General features: G+C 55.6%; 1 protein-coding gene across 2 annotated transcripts in view; it reads right to left on the bottom strand.

Moving 5' to 3' along the window:
* Positions 1–20,074, bottom strand: part of SPATA20 (spermatogenesis associated 20) — a 30,063-nt gene extending 9,989 nt beyond the window's left edge. Inside the window, exons 1-16 of one of the 2 annotated variants that reach the window (XM_077833860.1) lie at positions 19,954–20,074; positions 18,351–18,597; positions 17,044–17,181; positions 16,499–16,563; positions 15,495–15,649; positions 15,193–15,336; positions 14,525–14,726; positions 14,296–14,426; positions 14,022–14,126; positions 13,029–13,103; positions 11,928–12,140; positions 11,186–11,378; positions 8,968–9,136; positions 6,777–6,985; positions 5,849–6,048; positions 4,593–4,673 (exon numbers count right to left, since the gene is read on the bottom strand). In XM_077833860.1, the coding sequence (XP_077689986.1) occupies positions 4,593–4,673; positions 5,849–6,048; positions 6,777–6,985; positions 8,968–9,136; positions 11,186–11,378; positions 11,928–12,140; positions 13,029–13,103; positions 14,022–14,126; positions 14,296–14,426; positions 14,525–14,726; positions 15,193–15,336; positions 15,495–15,649; positions 16,499–16,563; positions 17,044–17,153 (2,052 nt within the window). In that variant the 5' untranslated portion in view covers positions 17,154–17,181; positions 18,351–18,597; positions 19,954–20,074. The remainder of the gene's footprint in view (positions 1–4,592; positions 4,674–5,848; positions 6,049–6,776; positions 6,986–8,967; positions 9,137–11,185; positions 11,379–11,927; positions 12,141–13,028; positions 13,104–14,021; positions 14,127–14,295; positions 14,427–14,524; positions 14,727–15,192; positions 15,337–15,494; positions 15,650–16,498; positions 16,564–17,043; positions 17,182–18,350; positions 18,598–19,953) is intronic. The other variant, XM_077833859.1, reaches the window with a different exon arrangement.
* Positions 20,075–20,425: the final 351 nt, after the last annotated feature.

A 20,425-nucleotide genomic window follows, 5' to 3' on the forward strand; every position in this document is an offset into this window, starting at 1 on the left:
GATTATTTACCCAGGAACAACTTTTTGCTTCAAAGTGTTTTAATTTTGAATTTTATTAGAGATTATGATATTCAAATAGAAACAGAAACAAAACATTTCAACTGATCTGAAATTAAGTTTTTCTTCATGGAGAATTCTGAAATGTTTGCATTTTGTTCTGAGGAGAACTTAAACCAAGTTTCAAAATCTCGTAATCCTCATGAAACAGAGTTTCCATCCTCTGCACAGTGCTACGAATGATATCATTGACAAGTCAACTCCCCATTCTGATGATGTCACATTTCTCTTCCTGTTCAACAGGCTGTTGTCATTTCCTGTGTGTTCACCTACATGTCATTGTTTATATCCTGAGTGGCACAAGGCTGCTGCCCATTCTTCTGCTTGCATCTCAGCCATGCCATTGTTCTTTTCACTGGTTGTGCTCAGGAACTAGCAACTCATACCTTGCTATTCTAAAAAGCACTGAAAATTAATTTCAAAGCACAGCCCTCTCTCTGCTCAGGCTGTCCTTGTCTCTGCTTTAATCAGTCAGTCAGTCTCCAGGGCTTCTGTGCTCTTTTGCCTGGAATCTTTTATAGACACATGGAAAGACTCCAAAGCAAGTTCTTTCTCCCTCCATTCTGCAAAGTGATTCTAGAGACTGGGATGTGATGCAGCAACGGGGAAATAACACATCATGTCAGAGGCAACATTTATTTAGAAGGATAGGGAAGGAGTCTTTTAGTGCCATGATTTTCACTGAGAACCAAATGGGAACCATGCAATAGAACACTAGCATGTAGTTTAATTCAATATCCATCGGCAGGACCGGAGTCAGATAGAACCACAAAGAGAATAAACCAAATCCATCACCAGGTGCAATCCTGCTCAGGCTCCTTTCTATAAGGCAGGGAAAGGGAAGGGCCCAGGAGATCAACGGGAGCACAAGAGCGACAGCTGTTGTTAAAGGATGGAGGCGGGGGGAGGCGGGCACCTGCATTGGTTCTGCTAACCAATCTGCTAAAAACAGACATGGCTGCTGGGTTCTTTGTGCACTAATAGTTGTTGCCAACAAACAATTGGGCAAAAAATTCTCAGCCTTCCTCCACTCATCAACCAAAAACCAGCTGCAGTTTCTTACCCTGCTCCCAATCCCACAATCCTTTGAGGTCACAGCCCACAATCCTTTGACAACCCCAGTGACTAGGCCAAACATGGAATGTGTGGGCGGTTGCCAAGGAGCCCACACTTTGGTATTTTAACTATCTCCACAAGTCCAGGCTCTGACGTGAAACCCATTCCAGGGACCAATCTTCCTCCTGCTCTTTCCTGCCTCGTACTGCAGGGAAGGCAAACCTAAGAGGCAGGGACGCTGGGGGCAGAGGGCCATGGTCCCATCACTTTTTACTGGACGTAAGGGCAAGTAATGCGGGGGACGGGGGGGGAGAGGAGTGAGCGGGGGGCAGGGTCCTGGGGGGAAGAGGTGGCATGGGAGCAGAACCTTGCAGAGAAGGGGCGACATGGGGGCACGGCCTCGGGGGAATGGGTGGGGCCACAGTTCGGACACTGGTGGCCCTCCCACTTTTAGGGAGCTTCCATCGCCCCTACCAAGAGATATTCCACCATCTATCTCTGCAGTGCTGGAGTGAATGTCGCGAATAGCTGGGCTTTGGCTTCCAAAGCTCCGTGTTGCAGTTGGAGGCAACTGAATTAAACAGCGAGAAAGGAAGTGAATTTCTTTGCCATTTGATTTGCTCGCGCTCCCCGGTCGGTTTGTTGTCCGAGTCCCCCTTGCAGAACCTGCTCAGGTTGCAGAGAACAAAGGCTGGCACAGCTGTTGAACAGGGAGTAATTTATTAACAGTGGCACCAGAGGACTCAGCCTCCTGCTGCCAACCCAGTACGTTCAATTCCAGCAAAGTGGGTCACTGGCTTTAATCCTTCCAAGGGAGAGAGGGAGGAATAAAGCTGGTAACAGAAAGAGACCCCGCGAGCAGAACAAGGACTGGCCAGGGCACACTGGAGCCATGGGACAGCCAGCCTGTCATGGAGCCAGCACCAGAGAGATGCTGGAGCCAGCAGGAGAAGAACAGGCTCTGAGCAACCAGGAGCCACGTTCCCTTCATTACACCTCCTCACCTCCTGTGCCCACAGGAGATTCATCCCAAGGGAGGGCACACTCTGTGGTTGCCTTTACCCACCCGCGGGAGGCAGCCCAGCCGGCAGCTGAACCTCTGCAAGCCCAGCCACCTTGCGTCACACCTGACACTCAGCCAGCACCACCCACTGGCTCCCCGCAAAAACCCCACTTTTCACTGCTGCAACCCCCGACCCTGGAGGCCCTCGAGCCGCTGCGGCCCTGAGTAAATCCAGGCTGACTCTTCCTTGGCACGTATCCATGCTGCCCACATTAGCTCTTGTGGCAGATCCCAGGGAGGGGCACAGGACTGTTGTGTAGACTGGATGGCGACCTTCCCACGCAGGGAAGAAAGGCCAGGAGATGACGGGATTGCTACAGACACAGACCAGAGTCACTTACTGGAGCCAGTGACTGGCTGGCAACGCCAGTTGCATGGATGGGGCCTGGGGAGCCAGGGAGAGATTGCGGGGCAGTGATGGCCTGCACCAAAGCCGTTGCAGAGAGTGTCACGGCTGCGGGGTCCTGCCAGACACACACACCGGGTAGGACTCAGATCCTGCAGGAGTGCCGTGGGTCTCTTCACTTCACTGGGATTATTGCAGGGCTAGGATGTGCACAGTGACTGAGCTTACCGAGTCGAACCAGTCTGCTAACAGATCAGGGCTCTTACGAGGAACAATGCAGAGAGCAAGTGTGTTGTACCTGAAGTGCACAGAGAGCTCCTAGCACAGGCGGGCGGCTGGGCGGGCGACTCCCGGCACCGGCGCTGCGGCTGGGCGGGCGACTCCCGGCACTGGTGCTCCGGCGGGCGGCTGGGCGGGCGACTCCCGGCACCGGCGCTGCGGCTGGGCGGGCGACTCCCGGCACCGGCGCTGCGGCTGGGCGGGCGACTCCCGGCACCGGCGCTGCGGCTGGGCGGGCGACTCCCGGCACCGGCGCTGCGGCTGGGCGGGCGACTCCCGGCACCGGCGCTGCGGCTGGGCGGGCGACTCCCGGCACCGGCGCTCCGGCGGGCGGCTCCTGGCACTAGTGCTCTGACACGTGGCCCAGTGTGTGACTCCTGCCAGTCGCACTCCAGCGTGTGGTTAGGCGTGCGACTCCTGGCACTAGCGCTCTGAGCTGCTGCTGTCAGAGATGAACCCAGTTCAGCTGTTCATAGCTACGAACTTTCTTCTCCTTTGGCACTGACCCCGTCCCTTCTCTTCTGCCCTGTTTCGTTCAGCTCGACATGTTACCAAGTAAGCAAGCTGTCAATCAAAAGGGCAGAGACGCTGCCGGCTGAATGTGACAGCTGCCACGGGGCTCAGCTGTCGCGCTGTTCGGAGGGATTTCGATCTCTTCCACACCAATCCGACAGCTCCACTCCCAACCCCAGGCAGCAGCGCCGGGGTGCTCAGCGCGCCTTCCCAGCCACGCCGGGACAGGCAGAGTCACACAGCCCTAATCAGGAGTGACGAACCAGTTCCATTCCACCGGGAGAGCAGAACACGAGGTGAGCGGTTGGAAGATGTTACACCTCGTACTCACCCTCCACCGGGGAATGCCTTAAAATACAGTCACCGCTAACTGCAAGGAACAGCCGAGCACCAGGGGCTCATTTAACATCTAAAGGGATTGCATCCAACATGCCAGTGCATGACAAACCCCCATGCCCAAGGCAACTGTGCTGCGCAGAGCTGACTGCCCTCAGCCCACAGCACGGACAGCACAAGGCACTTGGGAGTGAGGAAAGCGGGCCAGCACTGGGCTCATGGGAACTCCTGGACCTGAGAGTGGATGCACGGATCTTGGTCCTGGGTGCGTCTCAGGGGGCTGGGGCTGAGGGAGGATCTAAGGGAGGTTTGGGGATTCGAATGGCTGGAAGAGGACATTAGGCTCGGGGGGGGGGGGTTCCTGGCACAGGAACTGAGGGATCAGAGGAGACAGAGGAGCTTCTGGGGGAGTCTGCAGGGTTCCTGTTGAAGGTGTGGGGCTGGGAGGGAGCTAAGATGTTGTTGCATTTCCAGGCAGAAGTTGTGTTGCTGAGTTCAGTAACCTAGATACATGTGCAATCCAGTGCTGACAGCCAGGCCGGGCACGTTCGCCCTGGAACAAGTGTCTCTCTCTGGGAGTCCCGTGTAAACACACATGCTGTGTTGTAACAATTCATTTCCCGGGTACAGGCTGACAGAAAGAGCCTCTGCAGCCATTTCTCTGTGTCAGGGAGAGGCGCCCAGGGAATGGGATTCATGATCCCTGCCTCCCAAGCTGACAAACAAGGCACAGCAACTGGAGGGCGTGTGGGGAAAGTAGGGCACCCCTTTAAAAGAGAGGTGTGGATGGGAGAAGGGGAAGGATGGGTGAGGGAGAAAGAGCATCAGGAATCCAGCACGCTGCAGAGAGCCACTGCCCGGTGTGAAGAGAGGCAGAGAAGCAGAACCAGGCTGTGTGCCCAGAGGGCACCGGGGCTGGCTGGCAGGTTGTGGAGAGGGTACCTTGTTTGGAGCGAAGACGGAGTGCACACAGCGGAGCAGATCTTTAGTATCTTCTCCTTCTGGGGCGCCGCAGATAACGACCTGTCCGCAGAGAAAGGAATGCAAAGGTGAATGGAAACAGGCTGAATCAGAGCCGAGTACCATCTGGCCCAGGCTTGTCTCTCTAACAGTGGCCAGGACCCGGTGCCTCAGAGGAAGGTGCCCAAACCCTGCAGGAGGCAGCTCTGGCGCCCCAGGGAATGTTTCCTCCCCCACTCCGTCAGGTAAAGGTGAGTGCATACCCCGGGACAGGAGGACTGAGATACAGCAGGCCAGCCATGCCATGCATTCAATCCTCAGCCCGGCAGAGGGAGAGAGGGCAAAGTGCAGGATGGAATGACTAGGTGGGAGGGGAGAGCAGAGGGACACAAGGAACCGTGGAGAGAGGAAGGTGTCTAAGTCAGGTGACTGGATTCTTGCTGTCACAATTGTCCTTCACTTCCTGTCCCAAACTGCTTTGAAGTGCTGCTGAGTGCTGTCTCCCTGCTGTCATGTGGCACCCCAGAGGTGGCTGCATGTCAGTGATGGGGAAATGACTCTTTCCTTCCCCTGCAATAAGCAGCATTTTGGGATCCCCCATGCTATGGGCTCACTCATCCTTGTGATTCATTCATCTCCACCTCGCCCCTCCCCTCTCACCCATCTAGTCTGCCTCCAGGCAGAGAGGAGAAAGCCTGCAAAGGACCAAACCAACCAGAAACAGATGGAGAAGCAAAGGAGGAGTTCATGGAATGGTCACAGGGCGATTTCACAGTCACTCCTAGTCAGTCACTTACTGTACCAGCCTCATCCGACTCCTGGGGATACACACAGCAGAATTGCCACCAGCTGTTCCCGAATGGGGAAGCCATGGCCAGTGGCTGCACACAGGCTCCAGGCAGCTGGGGGCTCCAAAGGGCACTGCTGTCTCTCCTCCCTCCCTGGGGGTTCTCTGCAGGATGCAAGGTACATCCTACAGCCCTATACACCCTAGTATCCCCACAGGAGCTGCCAGGCAGAGAATCCCCTCCCTTCCCCAGGGCACATGCCAACAGCCACAAACCACGTGCCTCTGCCATGGAGCAGCCGTCTTGCCACCCAGGACAATCAGACTCCCTGTAAGCTACAGAGCTCTGCTCAGTGTGGGGAGGGGCCTCTATGCTAGGGCAGAGCAGGACGTGCTGGGGAAGCAGCGGGTGAGTCTCTGACCACACAGATCCACTGGCCAAACTCCCTACCTGTTTGAGAGTGCGGTGAAAGGCCACGGTGGCTCGGGCCATCTCTGGCAGGGCCACAGGGATCTTCAGCAGCCTCTCTGAGAAGGCAGCCAGGATCTGCCCAGCTTTCTCCACCCACTCCATGTTGCCGGAGTAACAGGCTGCCCTGAGTAGGTTAGCAACGGCCACGGAGTTGGCGCTGGGCTCCACGCCATCTTGATCTACAGGGAGACAAGAGCCTGTCAGCCAAGCAGCCCAGTGCCCCTGAGGCGCAGCACTTGCCACAGGGGCATGGCTGCCTGGCATGCCAGCAGGACGACGCCGAAGGAGCATGTCAGTGTGCTGGGTGTCAGGGCCGGGCACTGCTAAGCCTCTCCAGGGCTGCTGCTCTGTGACGCACCCAGGGCAGATGTCTGCGAAGGCTGCTGCCTTGAGACCTGGGCCACAGACAAAGCATGAAAGATCCAGGGGCTGGGAAATCTTTTCCTGGGGCCTGTTTCAGACATTACCAAGGACGCCAGGAACTCATGGCAGAAGGGTAGTGCCCGGCCCTGCCATGCTGGAGACCCAGGCTCCAGGCCTGAGCTGGGACGCTCACTGTCTAGGCTGGGAAAGCTATAAAGAATTACCGTGTTAGCCTGCAAGGACCTCTGCAACCAAGCAAGGACTAGCATCGATGGGCGACACCCTGCATCTCAGCTCCCCCTTGTTTGCCAGTGCCGGGCACCACCATACAAAGCACACTGAGGACTCTGCTCCTTTTGGGGCATCCCAATTTCCGCTTCTTGGTGAAATCAAAGACTACAACTAAGGAAAACTACAGCCCAGCTTCTTGTAGGTCCTACACACAAACACGACCTTGCCCAGCACAACATTACGATAAGTTCTCAAGACTTCCTCATTCTCAGCTTGAGTCTGGGGACCCAGCCCAGCTCCACGGTGCACTTACCATCCTTCAAGCGGAGGAGCAGAGAGGAGTCCCCAGCCTCGCTGGAGAAATATGCAAAGCCTTTGGCGTCCCAGAAGAGCTCGTCTTGTTTGCGCTGGAGCTGCACGGCCCACTCCAGCCAGCTCTGGTTCAGTGAGGCCTCATAAAGGTCGAAGAGAGCCTGGATCACAAAGACATAATCCTCCAGGAAGCCCTGAATGGGAACAGCACTGTGAAGACAACCAGGGAAGGGAGGGACAGAAGAACGTGAGATCCACCACTCCGGAACAGTCCCTCTTAACACTGGAAGGCAGATGACCCACACTCGGGAACACTGCCCCATGGAGTGGAAGTCTTCCTGAGCCCAGCTTGTGGTCGGCTTATGACCTGAAGGATATTGGGCCAGATCCTCAGCTAATGCAGACTGACTTTACTGGAGCTAAGCCAGTTTACACCAGCTGAGGATCTGGCCCGTTATTTGTAACCTGACACCCTCTTGCCGGCACATGGTCCCCAGCCATCTCCCACATGACTAGTAAAGTAACAACCCGGATACTGAAATCGATAAAAAGGGCCGGATCCTCTGACTTCACAAGGTCAGAGCCCCTCAACTCCCACTGAAATCAGTGAGAAAAGAGGGTGCTCAGGATCAGGCCTTGTCTCCCAAAATGGATGCCCCAGTGCTGGGGAGGGTGAACGGAATACAGTTAGGGACCCAACTCCCTGGCATCACTTTCGTACTCCCAACCACCCCCAAGCCCAGAGCCCTGCCAGGCAAATAACAGGGTCCACAAACACGTGTGCCGCCCATCCCACACTGCAGTCAGTTGTTAGCCAGGCAAATAACCTGCCATTCAAATTGTCTTCATCCCCGTTGACACATGCCTAATTTGTGTTTGCCCAGGAGAGCGCAGTGGCAAGGAAGGAAGAAGTGAAGGGGGGGTGAGGGGGTCCATCCGGATTGTGGAGCTACTGGCATCTGTTGTCACAGCTGTCCCATTGTTTCATCGGCGCTGCTAGCAAATATTAAGAAAGTGCCCATGCAGCCGGCTCCCCCGTGCCTGGACTCCAAGGGGGAGTCGTGAGGGTCTCTGCAGGTACTACTTCTGCACCTGTATCTGCACTCACCTGCTGGTGTCCATGCTCCTCGCACGCGTGTACACCATATGCACCGACGTGTGCGGGTGAGCTCACAGGCACGTGCACGTGTGTGTGTTCACGTCTGGGCCTGCCCCTGCCTACGCGCTCTGTATGTCTACACCATGTGTCGGGGCGTGTCGCTCTGGAGGTGCATGTAACAAACACAGCAAGGCCTCCCAGACGCCAGCAGGGGTCGCCAACGGAGGATCTGTCACAAAAGCACGTGCCCCTCCTGCATAAGTGAAACTGGAACCTTTCGCCACCAGGGGGAGGCTGAGAGGGGCCAGCTCCCAGAGGGAGACACAGTCAAAGGCACGGCACACAGGTGTGGGAGGCTAGAGGGGGTAGTGGGGGGCTAGCAGAAGCTGTTTGGAGCAAGCCCTTTGAGTGTTTCCCTCTAGGCAGCGATTAGCACTGGCCCTTGATAAATGGAGCTTTGTTACTGATCCTGCCCAATCTCAATCTGTGCATACATTGGTGCTCACTGTACTCAGCCCCAGCTGTCATTCCGCAGGCAGCAGGGGAAGGTGTTTTCGAAAGGTAAAGATAAGAAAGAGCTGGGAGAGGATTTAACCTTAATTCCTCTGAGCTCTCTTGGGAGTCCATCCACCCTGAGCTGAATTAATCTAACCTCAAGCACACACATGTGGGAAACAGACCTGCCCTGGGCTGTAGCAGCGTCACCCCATCTGCCTCTCCCCGCCCAGCCTGGCAATGCGGGGGTGGGGGGAGCACCAGACGGGCAGTGAGGGCAGTCCACGAGGGGCGTGGTCACGGCGACTCTTTGGCTGCCTGCAGGTTGGGCAGGGTGAGGGGCCCCAAGGGGAAGGCTGGGGCCTGCGAAGCGGGGAGCTGTGAATGGGGTAGAGGGCACTCAAAGGGATGCAGAAAACCAGCTCCCCCCGGAAACCAGAGCCCAGACACCACAGCAATGGCCACCTTCGAAATGCAGCAGAATAGATGAGGCAGATTAAAGAGACAGACAGACTGATCGGACAGACAATCAGCCTCCTTAGTTCTATGCTGATACCCACCCACCCCCACCACGCTGAGCGACTCCTCCCACACTCACCTCTGCTCCACCGAGCTGCCTTTGCCCCGGTAGCAGCTCCGCAGCAGCCTGCCGCTGCTGGCATCGAACAGGTGGCCTCGCAGGAAGTCAGCAGCCAGCCCGGCCCGGCTGACGTACTCCTCCTTGCCAAGGATCGCCCCGCTCTGAGCGAAGCCCGAGATCATCAGGCCTACATGGGTCAGAGGGAGAGAACAGAGCCTCGCTCAGAGTGCAGCTGGGACCATGGACTGACCAGCGATCTCCACTCCTTTGTTTAAACAGCCTGCCTGGAGCTTCACTTTGCTGAGGTCGAAGCGGGGCTGAAAGCAGGACAGGCCCCAGCCCCTGACAACCAGCGTGAGCCACCGAGAACGTCACATCTCATCAGAGCGGCAGCTGCCAGGAAAAAAGCTCCGAAATGCCCCTTTGGTGGAATACGGAGTCTCTCCCATCTGCGGTAGCCCAGCCATGCCGTGCAGTCATGACAGACAAGCGCAGCGGCCACTCTGACTCCGGGAGAGCTCGCACGCAGCCTGATTCACTGGGAGGGAACGCCGGTCAGGACAGAGGTTACTACCTACCATGGGACACCTGGGTTTGTACCAGCGACAGACAGACACCTGGTCCCTCCACTCCCATGCCAGCTAGCAGTGTCAGTGCTGGCCATGGGCTCTGATCCTAGCCTGGGACTTGAACTCGTGACATCTCAGCCCCATGGCACCACACAGACACTTTTGACCGTTTACATGTGTTAAGGAGCCTTTACAAAGGTTGCCCTGAAAACCGGAGAAAGGTTCTGCTGCCCCCTGCTGGCAAATGGGAGAACCGTCTTGGGAAGCGGTCCTGAGTGCCCCCTCCCTGGGTTTGCTCTGCCACCGGGAGGCGGAGAGCCTCAGAGAGGAAGTAGCTCAGCAGCACCTGGGAACAAAGGCAATGCCTGCGCCAGGCCTGCAGGAGAGGCAGGGGCACTGTCCTGCCAGACGCCTTCCCAGGAGGGAGAATTCACCTTGCCCATGCTCCCAGGGGGCCTCTCAGCTTGACCCAGGGCGCTGGAGATGCCCCAGAGGTGAAGAAAGGTCACAGCCCAGCAGAGCTGGGCAGGGATCACCAGCAGGAGAAGGGGTCCGAGGGGTGGGTGGAGGGGAAGCCATGGGCAGTCGGGGGCGGGGATGCAAGGAAAGCCCATGACGGGGCTGGGGAAGGGGAAGCGGGGCTGGGGGCTAGAAGGATGGAATGGAGTCGCTGCTGAGCTCCCAGCCCAAGACCTCTTGGCAGGGCCGGCTCTCGGCTGTGAAGTAACAAATGCAGGGACCCCTCGAGCAATCGCCCCTCACCGCTGTGTGCCCAGGATGCCCCAGCAGCCTGACATACCTCCCACCCCCTACCCCCACACTGGAAGGCTCTGCAGGGCCCTGGACCAGTCCCTCCAGGGACTAGCAGGCCAGGAGGCAGAGCCGAAGGACAAGTCCAAACAGGGAGCAAGGGAGAGAATTCGGCCATGACTGTGGCCTAAAGGCACTGAACTCAGGGGTCCAAAAGGGACTCTAGGCTCTGCACTGCCTCCTGCTGGCTGGGCCAGAGACTGCTCTACGCCCTGGGTATTTCCCTGTCTCATTTCTTGCAGCACCTCCTGGTGTCTGGGACAGTTAATTCCAAGAGCCCTCAAATCACTCTCTCAGCTGAGCTCAGTGTCTGGATGGGCTGCCCGCTCCTAGGCAGATGAGACTACGGCAGCACTGGGTTAGAGCTTGGCCTCACAGGTCCGAGCACAAGGCCCCTGCTCCTGGAGTCATGTGATAACAGCCAAATCTCAGCTTTCATTTTTTTAAAAAAACTTAAGCTCCTAGCCCTCGGGGTTGTGGAGAAAAGCTTGACCGTGTGACCCAAGTGTGACTGATGCTTGCCTGAGTCTGCACACAGCCTGAAACAACAGCTCAGAGAGATGTGAGCTGGCCCAAGCCCTCCAAATGAGGCATGGAGCCATGTCTTGGGGGCAGTGCCCCAGTTCACTGGGGGGTAAGGGAGGTCCCATGTCATGGGGTGGGCCTAGGACCCCAGACTCTGTAATCCAGCCCTGGACTATGGTTCCTCTCCAGAGATTTAGACAAGGCCTCTTGGCTGCTTCTGTAGCCAGTGCATCTAGGGATGTGAGCCCAGCACTGGCTGAACATCACTCCCAGGGAGTCGTGTGCACCTTTCACACCCAGCGACTCCCCTGAGCCTGAGGGACCCTTCTCACCGTTCCAGGACGCCAGCATCTTGGTGTCCAGATGTGGGCGCGGTCGGTGACCCCGGGCTTCGCAGAGCCGCTCTCTGCTCTTCACCAGCATCGTCTTGAGCTGTTCCAGGCCCAGCCCGAACCTGGCTGCCGTCAGCTCCAGGGAATACTGCACAATCAGCACGTTCTGCCCCCTCAGCTCCTGGTGCGGGTCCTGAAACAAGGAGCCAGGGGCATCACAGCTCCCGCCTCAGGGACCAGACAAGGCTGCACCCCCGGCCGGGCCTACACTCGTGCTCTCTAGGATGGCCTCCCATCACAAACTCAAGTGAGTGACTGCGTCCCACCCCCAGGATGGCTCTCTCCAGGGACCCCTAGCTAGCAGTACCTCCCTCCCCGGACCCCAGCAGCCAGCACCACTCCCACCCAGTATCCCCAGCCGCCAGTGCGGCTTCCTCCCAATAACCACAGCTACCAATGACTAACAGCCAATATTTCCACACGGTGTCTTCCCAGTATCCCCAGCTGCTAGAGTCACTTCCTCCCAGTACCCCCAGTAGCCACATATCATCCCCTCCCAGTATGGCTAACTGCCAATATCTCCATATGCCTTCCCAGAATCCCCCTGCCCATATAGCTACTTTGGAATCCTTCTCCCTTCGCTACACCTGTCCGCACAGTTCAGAGGCCAGTGTCCCCCATGTCCCTCTCTCCCTGCCTCCATTTGCCTCCCCATAGCCTCAGGCCCCCTCTCCCAGCTCACCTTCGCTGGGCTCACGTTCCCACCTTCCTTAATCCCATAGTGATGCATGAACACATCTGCCAGAGTCTTCCTCTCCGAGGCCCCCTCCACAGGCTCTGGAAGGAGGCGCCGTATTTCCTCTGCCGTCCACACGCAGAAGGCCCCCTCCCGCTTCTCTTTGGACTTGGCTGTCGGGTAGGAGTCTGCGTCCTCTGCACTGTAAAACCCTCCAGCCTGAAACACGCAGCAGCACCATTAACACAGACGCACCGGCCGCTCAGAGCTGCCTCCCCCTCACCACACACGCGTTAGCGATGTACGATCAAGCCTCTGTGACTGATCTCCCTGGCCAATGGGCGGTGCTGCAGGGAACAGGGCAGAGAGGGATACTCCGGATATAGAGAAATCTCCACCCCAGCCAGCAGGAGGTGCTGCAGGGAACAGAGCTGAGGGAGATATGCCAGAGAGAGAGAAATCTCCACCCCAGCCAGGAGGAGGTGCTGCAGGGAACAGGGCTGAGGGGGATACTCCGGATATAGAGAAATCTCCGCCCCAGCCAGCAGGAGGACCTGCAGGGAACAGGGCAGAGGGGGATACTCCAGGTGTAGTGTACTGATATATCAGTATAGTTAATAGGGCACTGGCCTGGGGGATGCAAAAGATCTGGGTTCATTTAGTGGCTCAGCTTCTTGTCTGACCTTGGGCAAATCCCTAAATCTTCCCGTGCCTCAGTTCCCCCTCTATAAAATGGGGATAGCACTTCCCTCCCTCCCAGGGTGTTGTGAGGCTAAAATCCATTACTGATTGTGAGGCCATCAGGTAAGACAGCCGTGAGGACCATGGAAATACCTACATAGGTCAGGCATAGACCCGTCTCCGTCCCAGGCAGCAGGAAGCGCTGCAGGGGACAAGACAGAAGGAGACAGAACTGGCACAGACCAGTCTGTTATAGCCAGCAGAGGTGGGGATACACTGGCACGAAGGAGCCTGGGCACCAGGAGCGAAGGCATGGCTTGGCTTCGTGTCAGTGACTTTGATTGCTGGCGAAGCACAGGAGCCGCCGGATGTGATGGCAGCAATGAAGCAAGTGATTCCCGCACCCGAGCAAAGGCGCTGACTTACCCTGTCGCTCAGATCTCGGGAGACATAGAGCAGAACGTCCGCAGCAACATCTGCAAAGAATTCATCGCCAGAAATCTGTTAAAGACACAACGAGGATTCCATTCCAGTGATAACAAAGGGAGGAAAAGCGACACTAACGAGATCGATCAGGGGCTTCTGATTTAAAGAGCTCACGCAGGGAAACAGCAAATCTGCTGGTTTAAGGATTGCACACCCTGGACTGGATTGGAGGGTCGCCGTCACACCAGGGAAATCTGCTGGTGTCTGTGAGTTACCCCAGATCTACACCAGAGTTGCTGAGAGCAGACGTCCTTTGGACGCTTACACAAAGTCAAACTCAGAATGTCCACCTGAAGCTCCACTCTTGCTTGTGTTTGAAACCTCAGCAGCAAAACCCTTTGGAGGCTAGCAGAGTGAAGGAGAAATCCTCGTCTGGCCAGAGGCCGGCAGAGCGTGGCCAGAGTCCCCGGCTTCAGACAAGCAGAGTTTCCTGGGATGATCTCAAGACAATAGATGGGCCAATAATTTCATCTGCCTCCATTGCAGGTGACAGGTAACCAGGATCCTCAGATCCATCGTACTTGGGGCCTACACTTAGACCCTGTATTGCTCTGGTATGGACACACAGCCTCTCTCTTGCTGATTTATACCCGCTGCTCTGGGAAGCAGGATCACAGTGCCGGGGGAGCTGAGCTCCCAGTGGGGTCCGTGTTCTCGCTCTGCCCTGTCCCCATGGGAAGGCATCTCCACAGGTCCTCAGCTGAGAGATCTTCCCACTTGTGCGGTGCTTTTCCCTGATGGCTCATAGGTTTGATAATTTCCCTCTCACCCCTCTGTGTAACAGGGGTGGAGCCTCAACCTGCAGGCAGCTCATGACTGTCCGAAATGAGCTGCTTCTTGCTGAGATCAGATCTCTGCTCAGGGGCCAATTCTTCTGAGCCTTGATTCAGAGCCTTAAGTTAACACTAGGGCTAAGAGTTACAGTGGGCCTACCTGAAACGCCCTGGCATAGGCCACAGCTAGCTGCCCCTGATCATACAGCATCTTCTCAAAGTGAGGAACATGCCATCTCTGGTCGGTGGAGTAGCGATGGAATCCCTGCAGAGGCAGAAATAGTACATATGCACCAGAGCCCAGCACCGTCCCTGGTCAGCAGTCTGATTATACCTCCAGGGTCTTCTTTCCAACAGAGAACACTTCATGCTACCCAAACAAGGTGCCTCCAAGAGCCATCACTCCAGGCCATCAAACACCCAGCCCCCCTTACCTGAGCAATGTGATCATGAATCCCACCATAGGCCATCATCTTGAGAGTGTGCAGCACCATCTGCAAGGCCCGTGCGCCATCAGGGGATGCCCGGTGTAGGGTCCAGTATGTGAACAGGAAATTTAAATTGACTGCAACACAATAACAAAGCCAAGCACCTGAGGTCAGTCCCATGCCCTGGGCTGCTCCCTTCTGCTGCGATGGCTCAGTTAGGAGACAATGGACTGACCTGGCGTGGGAAACTTTGGAAACTCTGAAAAGCCACCATATTCCTCATCATATGATTCAGACAGCTGCTGGAAACACCTGGCCATGACCTCTGGAAAAGGTGGGGGCGAATCTTCCCCTTTGATGCCGATCTCAGCCCTTGCCAGCAGCGCTGACATAATCCTCTGGCTATTCTCCAAAAGGGCATTTTTGTTCTGCTTCCACTAGGAGGGAGACCATGAAAGAGCCGGAAGGTCAGTCTTGCCCCATCAGCTGCTCATGGCCTTTGTCCCCTCTTGATGAGGTTCCCTGTGTTAGTCAAATCCAGATTCTGTCTTCAGGCCCCAGTCCAGTTCTTTGGTCCAGCACCCAATGATTCCCCTCCCCAGATCAATTCTAATCAATCTCTAACCTATCCAGAGCTCTGCACCTCTTCCATATGCAGTCCATCAGTGGGTGTTTTTTCTCACTAACTGGCCCCTCATTTGTCCCCACATCCAGTTCGTTTGTCCCCCAAACACACGTCCCCACTATCCCAACCCCAAATCCAATTTTCCCCATCAACCCTCCAAAACAATCAGTGCTAACGGCGATGGCTAGTCCACTCCCCTGTCCCAGGTTTCTGTGCTGTACTTTTCTGATGAGGACCCAAAAACCCACCACAAAATCTCAGGATGCAAAAATGTATACCTGATCAGCAATTCGGAGCAGCACCGTCCGAAAGCCAACTTGGTAAATTCCATCTTCAGGAGGGAAATACGTCCCACCTACGAAGGGTTTGAGGTCAGGAGTCAGCCACACACTCATTGGCCAGCCCCCTCCACTGCTGGTGGCCTGCAAGAAAAACCATGGATAAGTGATCATCTCTCGGCCACCCCTTGGTATCATAATGTGTGTATCTAACCCAGGGATGGTGGAGAGGTTCTCTCCACACCTCTTGTCATGCATGTCCCCTTTCTTGTCATCATCCCCCGTCAGACCCACCTCCTCACCTGCACAAAGGTCATGTAAACTTTATCCACATCTGGTCGCTCCTCACGATCCACTTTTATGCACACAAAGTTGTCGTTCAGAATCTTGCCGATCTCTTTGTTCTTGAAGGACTCCTGCTCCATCACGTGGCACCAGTGGCAGGTGGAATAGCCGACTGAAAACAAACACTGTCGATTAAAGAAAGGTTCCAAGCTGAATAGTGGGACAAATGTCCTAACTAATGAAATCTATTCACTGTGGTATACTCTCCCAAGGGGATGCCCATTGAATGGGACACTTACAAATCGGATTGGAGTGTAAACTTCAGGGAATGAATCTGCATTGGAGGAATGTAGGTTAAGTCACCCTGTCATTTCCATCTCTAACCCCTATGATTTTGCCCCACAGACTCTTGTAAACAAGAAGCAGCCCATTGGATAAGAACATAAGAACATACATACTGGGTCGGACCGAAGGTCCATCTTGCCCAGTATCCTGTCTTCCGACAGTGGCCAATGCCTGGTATTTCAGAGGGAATGAACCAAATAGGTAAACAGCAAGTGATCCATCCCCTGTCGCCCATTCCCAGCTTCTGGCAAACAGTGGCTAGGGACGCTTCAGAACATGGTTTTGCCCAGTTTAAACGAGTGTTCATTTAAGGGCGAGTCTACATGTGGGAATTAACCAGAATTGATAATGCTTAATCCACTTTGGAGGTGGATTAAGCAAAACCTGAAAACAGCACTCTTATTCTGGATTAAGTGTATCCACACAGAAAGGTATTCAGGAATAGCTATAGTCATTTAAATTCACATCCTATCTTATTCTGGAATAACCTCTGTGTAGACAAACCCTAAACCTGTCTGATCCTCTCATGCTGATACAAAGTACAAGGTTATCAGACAATCTTCTCAAATGATCTCCAGTGCCGTTCACACACCAGCTTGACACAAAGATGCATGGCCTATGGTGTAATTTACATAACCACGCATGGGAAAGCTCAGTGCATTTGCTCTTGGGTTACCTGACAGAAATATCAGCTTGTTTTCTTTCTTTGATTTATCAAAGGCTTCCTGGCCCCACGGGTACCTGAGAGAAAAGAAAAAAAGGGGCTTCTGCCATGAGGGCTGCTGGGTTTTAGAATATATTTTACGCTGGCTGAGGACCAGTTATAAGATGGGAGGCAATCAGTGTGCTCGTTGTGGATAATCAAGTCCTATTCTGGGTTCTGGACTGTAGCACACAGTCACCTCCTGCCCCACAAGGTTATCACAAATCTGAGCATACAGGATATGAAGGGAAGAACTCCACAGCCTCAGGGTAACACACGCACACACACACAACTCCATACCATCAGGGTGATACCCACCCCACACACACACATCAATGTCCCTAATGGAAAACTCTGGTTGTACATTTAAGCTAGTGGTGGGCAACCTGCGGCCCGGGGGCCAAAGGGTGCCCACCACGGATTTAAGCTGTGCTGCCATCCATCCCAGATCCCATGGACCCTACCCAGCTTCACAGTTGGTAAAATGAAAGGGAAGAGGGGAAGGCTCTCTCTCTCACCAGTCCACCGGATTGTGGGCATGCTGGAGGAGGTAGGGAGACTTCTCGTTAATCAGACGGTTGGTGTAACGATGGATGCTAGATCGGCTGCTTTTCCCTCCTGTGGCCATGGCTGGGCCCCCTCTCAGAAACACAGTCCTGTGACAAGGAACACAAAGGTTTGTTAGCATCACTCATCCCCGAAGACGAGTAAGACACCAAAGTCCCGAGAACTGCTAAGGACTGGATCAGCATATGGCCAGGCTTCTTGAGATCCCTGTACACACCCGCACAGCCCGGCGTGATCCCCGGTGGGCTGGGGGCAGCAGTGTAGTCAGTCCGTATCTGTGAACGCTGCTGGTTCCTCGCTGCAAACCCAAGGCTGGAGTTGTGAGCTGTGACACTAATCTATTGGGTTACCGCAGGGGTCTGGGTTGAGGTGACTTAGGCCCCACCAGCACAAAGCTAGCTCAAGCACGCCCCCAGTGGGCAGGGGAAGGAGTGTTAATGCTGCCATTGTGATGCGGGAGCCGTGTCATAGCCCAGCTGAGAGCGGCTCCCACAGTCCCAGGTGCACAGCTGCAGCAGCGGAGGTTTGTGTCCTCTTCCTCCAGCCAAATATCATCTCCTTAGCCATACTCCAGAAGGCTACCTGCTCAGCATGCACACGGCTCTTCTCCCTAGAGCCCCCAGCCCCCAATAGGTATGCTGCTCCTTTGAGCCCACTCCAAAACCCTTCCCTTTCTGACCAACACAGACCATCCACCGGTATAAAGCTCAGAACTGCCACCTCATTCTGCTGCAGGTACCTGTACTCCAGTCCCACAGTATGTCTCACAACACCCCTGCGAGGAAGGGGACAGTTATCTTCCCCACTCTTCCAGCTGGGGAACCAAGGCACAGAAAGGCAAAGTGACTCGCCCTCAGGTCACACGTGGTGGGCGTAAGCAACTGAACCCAGGTCTCACAAATCCCCAGCCAGTGCCCCAACCTGGACCACACACAACCTCCTAGCACCCCAAGGAAACTCAGCCCTCAGGATCCTCTGTGCTGAACCACTCCCCCCCTCCCCCGCAAACATCTCTCCTTTTACCTCCTAACTGTACCCACAGACCCCAAAAGGCCTCACAGCCTCAGCCTTGCCTCGCTCCACAAGGAGACCAGCAACAGAGACTTTACATTTACGCAGCTCCAAAACATGCCAGATGCTCCTCACACTGATCCAAAGACAAGGTCTCTCCTTGGAGTTCCCAACCTAAACAGGCTTGAAGCCAACAAAGGATAAGAAGTAACATACACAAGTAATTCAGTGTTCTGCATGGGGTCACCTTGTCTCTTGGGTCCCACACTTTTTGTGGGGCTCATCTTTTCTCACTCTCTTGCCATCATTTTGGAGGAGACCAAGGACCTGGTGGGCCTTGTGAATGGAGTAAACTCCTAAAATGGGACATGAAGGAGGAGGAGAGGATGCAGACAGGGTGGAGCAGGTCTGGAAGGAGGTTCCGGGGGGGATATGGGAGACAGAGCAAAGACAAGAGCAAGAGAAGGGAATGAAGGGGAAGGTTAACTGCAAAGCTTGGGCCAAGAGAAGACAGGCAAGTAGAGTAGACAAAAATACAGGGGATTAGTATGGAGCGATCCTGACGTTACACAGCCTCTGGGATCAGCTCCAAAGACTGCAACCCACAAAAAAATCAATGCTGCATCAGACAGATGTACAGGAATCGGCACGGCATTGAACACCCTAACAGAGAGGAATGGGGCTCAGATTCAGGGACAGGCAGATGAGGCAGCTGATCTCTCCCTGGCCATTACCAATCAGAATGAGGATCAGTGGCAGGCTGAACAAACAGATAACTCCCAGGTGCAACACTGGGTCAGATCTAGCTGTAGAGAACACTTACTCTCATACTGCGATGAACGGAATGCCTCAGTCCTAGGGGTGGCCAAAGGGAATAGGGATATAAGGGGGCTGGCAATTTTTCTTGACCAGCAGTAGGACAGATAGGGAACCTTATTGCAACCTCCACCCTTTCTGTTTGTTGAATCCCCCAGTTGCCTCTTCTCATGCACTTAACGTGTACCGTTTTCAGAGTAACAGCCGTGTTAGTCTGTATTCGAAAAAGAAAAAGGAGTACTTGTGGCACCTTAGAGACTAACCAATTTATTTGAGCATGAGCTTTCGTGAGCTATAGCTCATGAAAGCTCATGCTCAAATAAATTGGTTAGTCTCTAAGGTGCCACAAGTACTCCTTTTCTTTTAATGTGTACAGTGTTTAGCACAATAGGCCGCCTAGGTGCTGCCAGATTCAGAATACAAATCATGCCTCATAATAACGGCAGCAGGGAGGACAATACTCCTGGGTGTGGCAGAAACTCTCTCTGGGCCAGACTAGGGGGAGCAAAGGGATCATGAACTGCCAGGGACAGAGACCACTGCCCTCCCCCCATGGATCAGCACCAATGACAGACAAGGGGATCCTATTGGGGCAGACAACATCTCTCTTGGATCAGTATCCTAGACAGGGAGTGGGTCAGACAGAACCACCCAAGTGTCAGGAGCAGCAAGAACACAGGGGGCTCCCACCAAAACACAGAACCACACATTCCCCCCCAGCCTTTCTTCGGGGCTGGACCAAAGACAAGCCAGGGAATCTCACTGGGTCAGAGAACCACACGCCCCTTTTGAACAGCGCCAGACCGAGGGGGGCGGATCCCATTGGGTCAAATAGAGCAGCCTCCCGCCCCCAATCCTGGGGGGGATCCCCCTGGGCCTGACAGAACCACCTCCCCCCCCCCTTTGGATCAGTCCCGGGAGGGCTGCTCCCCTCGGGGATCCCGCGGGGCTGTGACCGTGTCCCCGGCTTCCCGAGCCGGCCCCAATCCCTGGCCCGGCTCCGTTCGGGCTCCCTCCGGGCTCTGCCCCGGTACCTGCGAGTCCAGGCGGTTCGGCTCGCTCCGGCCCGGCGGGACAGCAGGCAGCAGCCGCGGCGCAGGAGGGGGGCGGAGATCATGGCCGACGCCAGCGACCTCCTCCCGTGCTCGGGCTGCGGGGAGGCCGGCAGGGGGCGGCAGCGGTCGGCCAGAGCGCGGAGCGGCCGGACAGCCCCGGGCGCGGGGGGAGGGATAGGCCCTGCTGCGCCGGGGAGGAGGAGCCCGGCCGCGGCTAGGGCCTTCCGGCTGCCCGCACTCGGGGATCACCGAGGGGCTGAGTCCCCAGGGCCGGGGCGTCCCTGGCTCAGGCTCAAGGGGTGACCCTGGCTCTGGGAGCGACCCTGGCTCTGAGTCCCCAGGACAGGGGTGACCCTGGCTCTGGGAGCGACCCTGGGGCTGAGTCCCCAGGACAGGGTGACCCTGGCTCTGAGTTCCCAGGATGGGGTGACCCTGGTTCTGGGAGTGACCC

This window comes from Eretmochelys imbricata, chromosome 14, assembly GCF_965152235.1.
Source record: "Eretmochelys imbricata isolate rEreImb1 chromosome 14, rEreImb1.hap1, whole genome shotgun sequence".
Classification (NCBI taxonomy): Eukaryota; Metazoa; Chordata; order Testudines; family Cheloniidae; genus Eretmochelys; species Eretmochelys imbricata.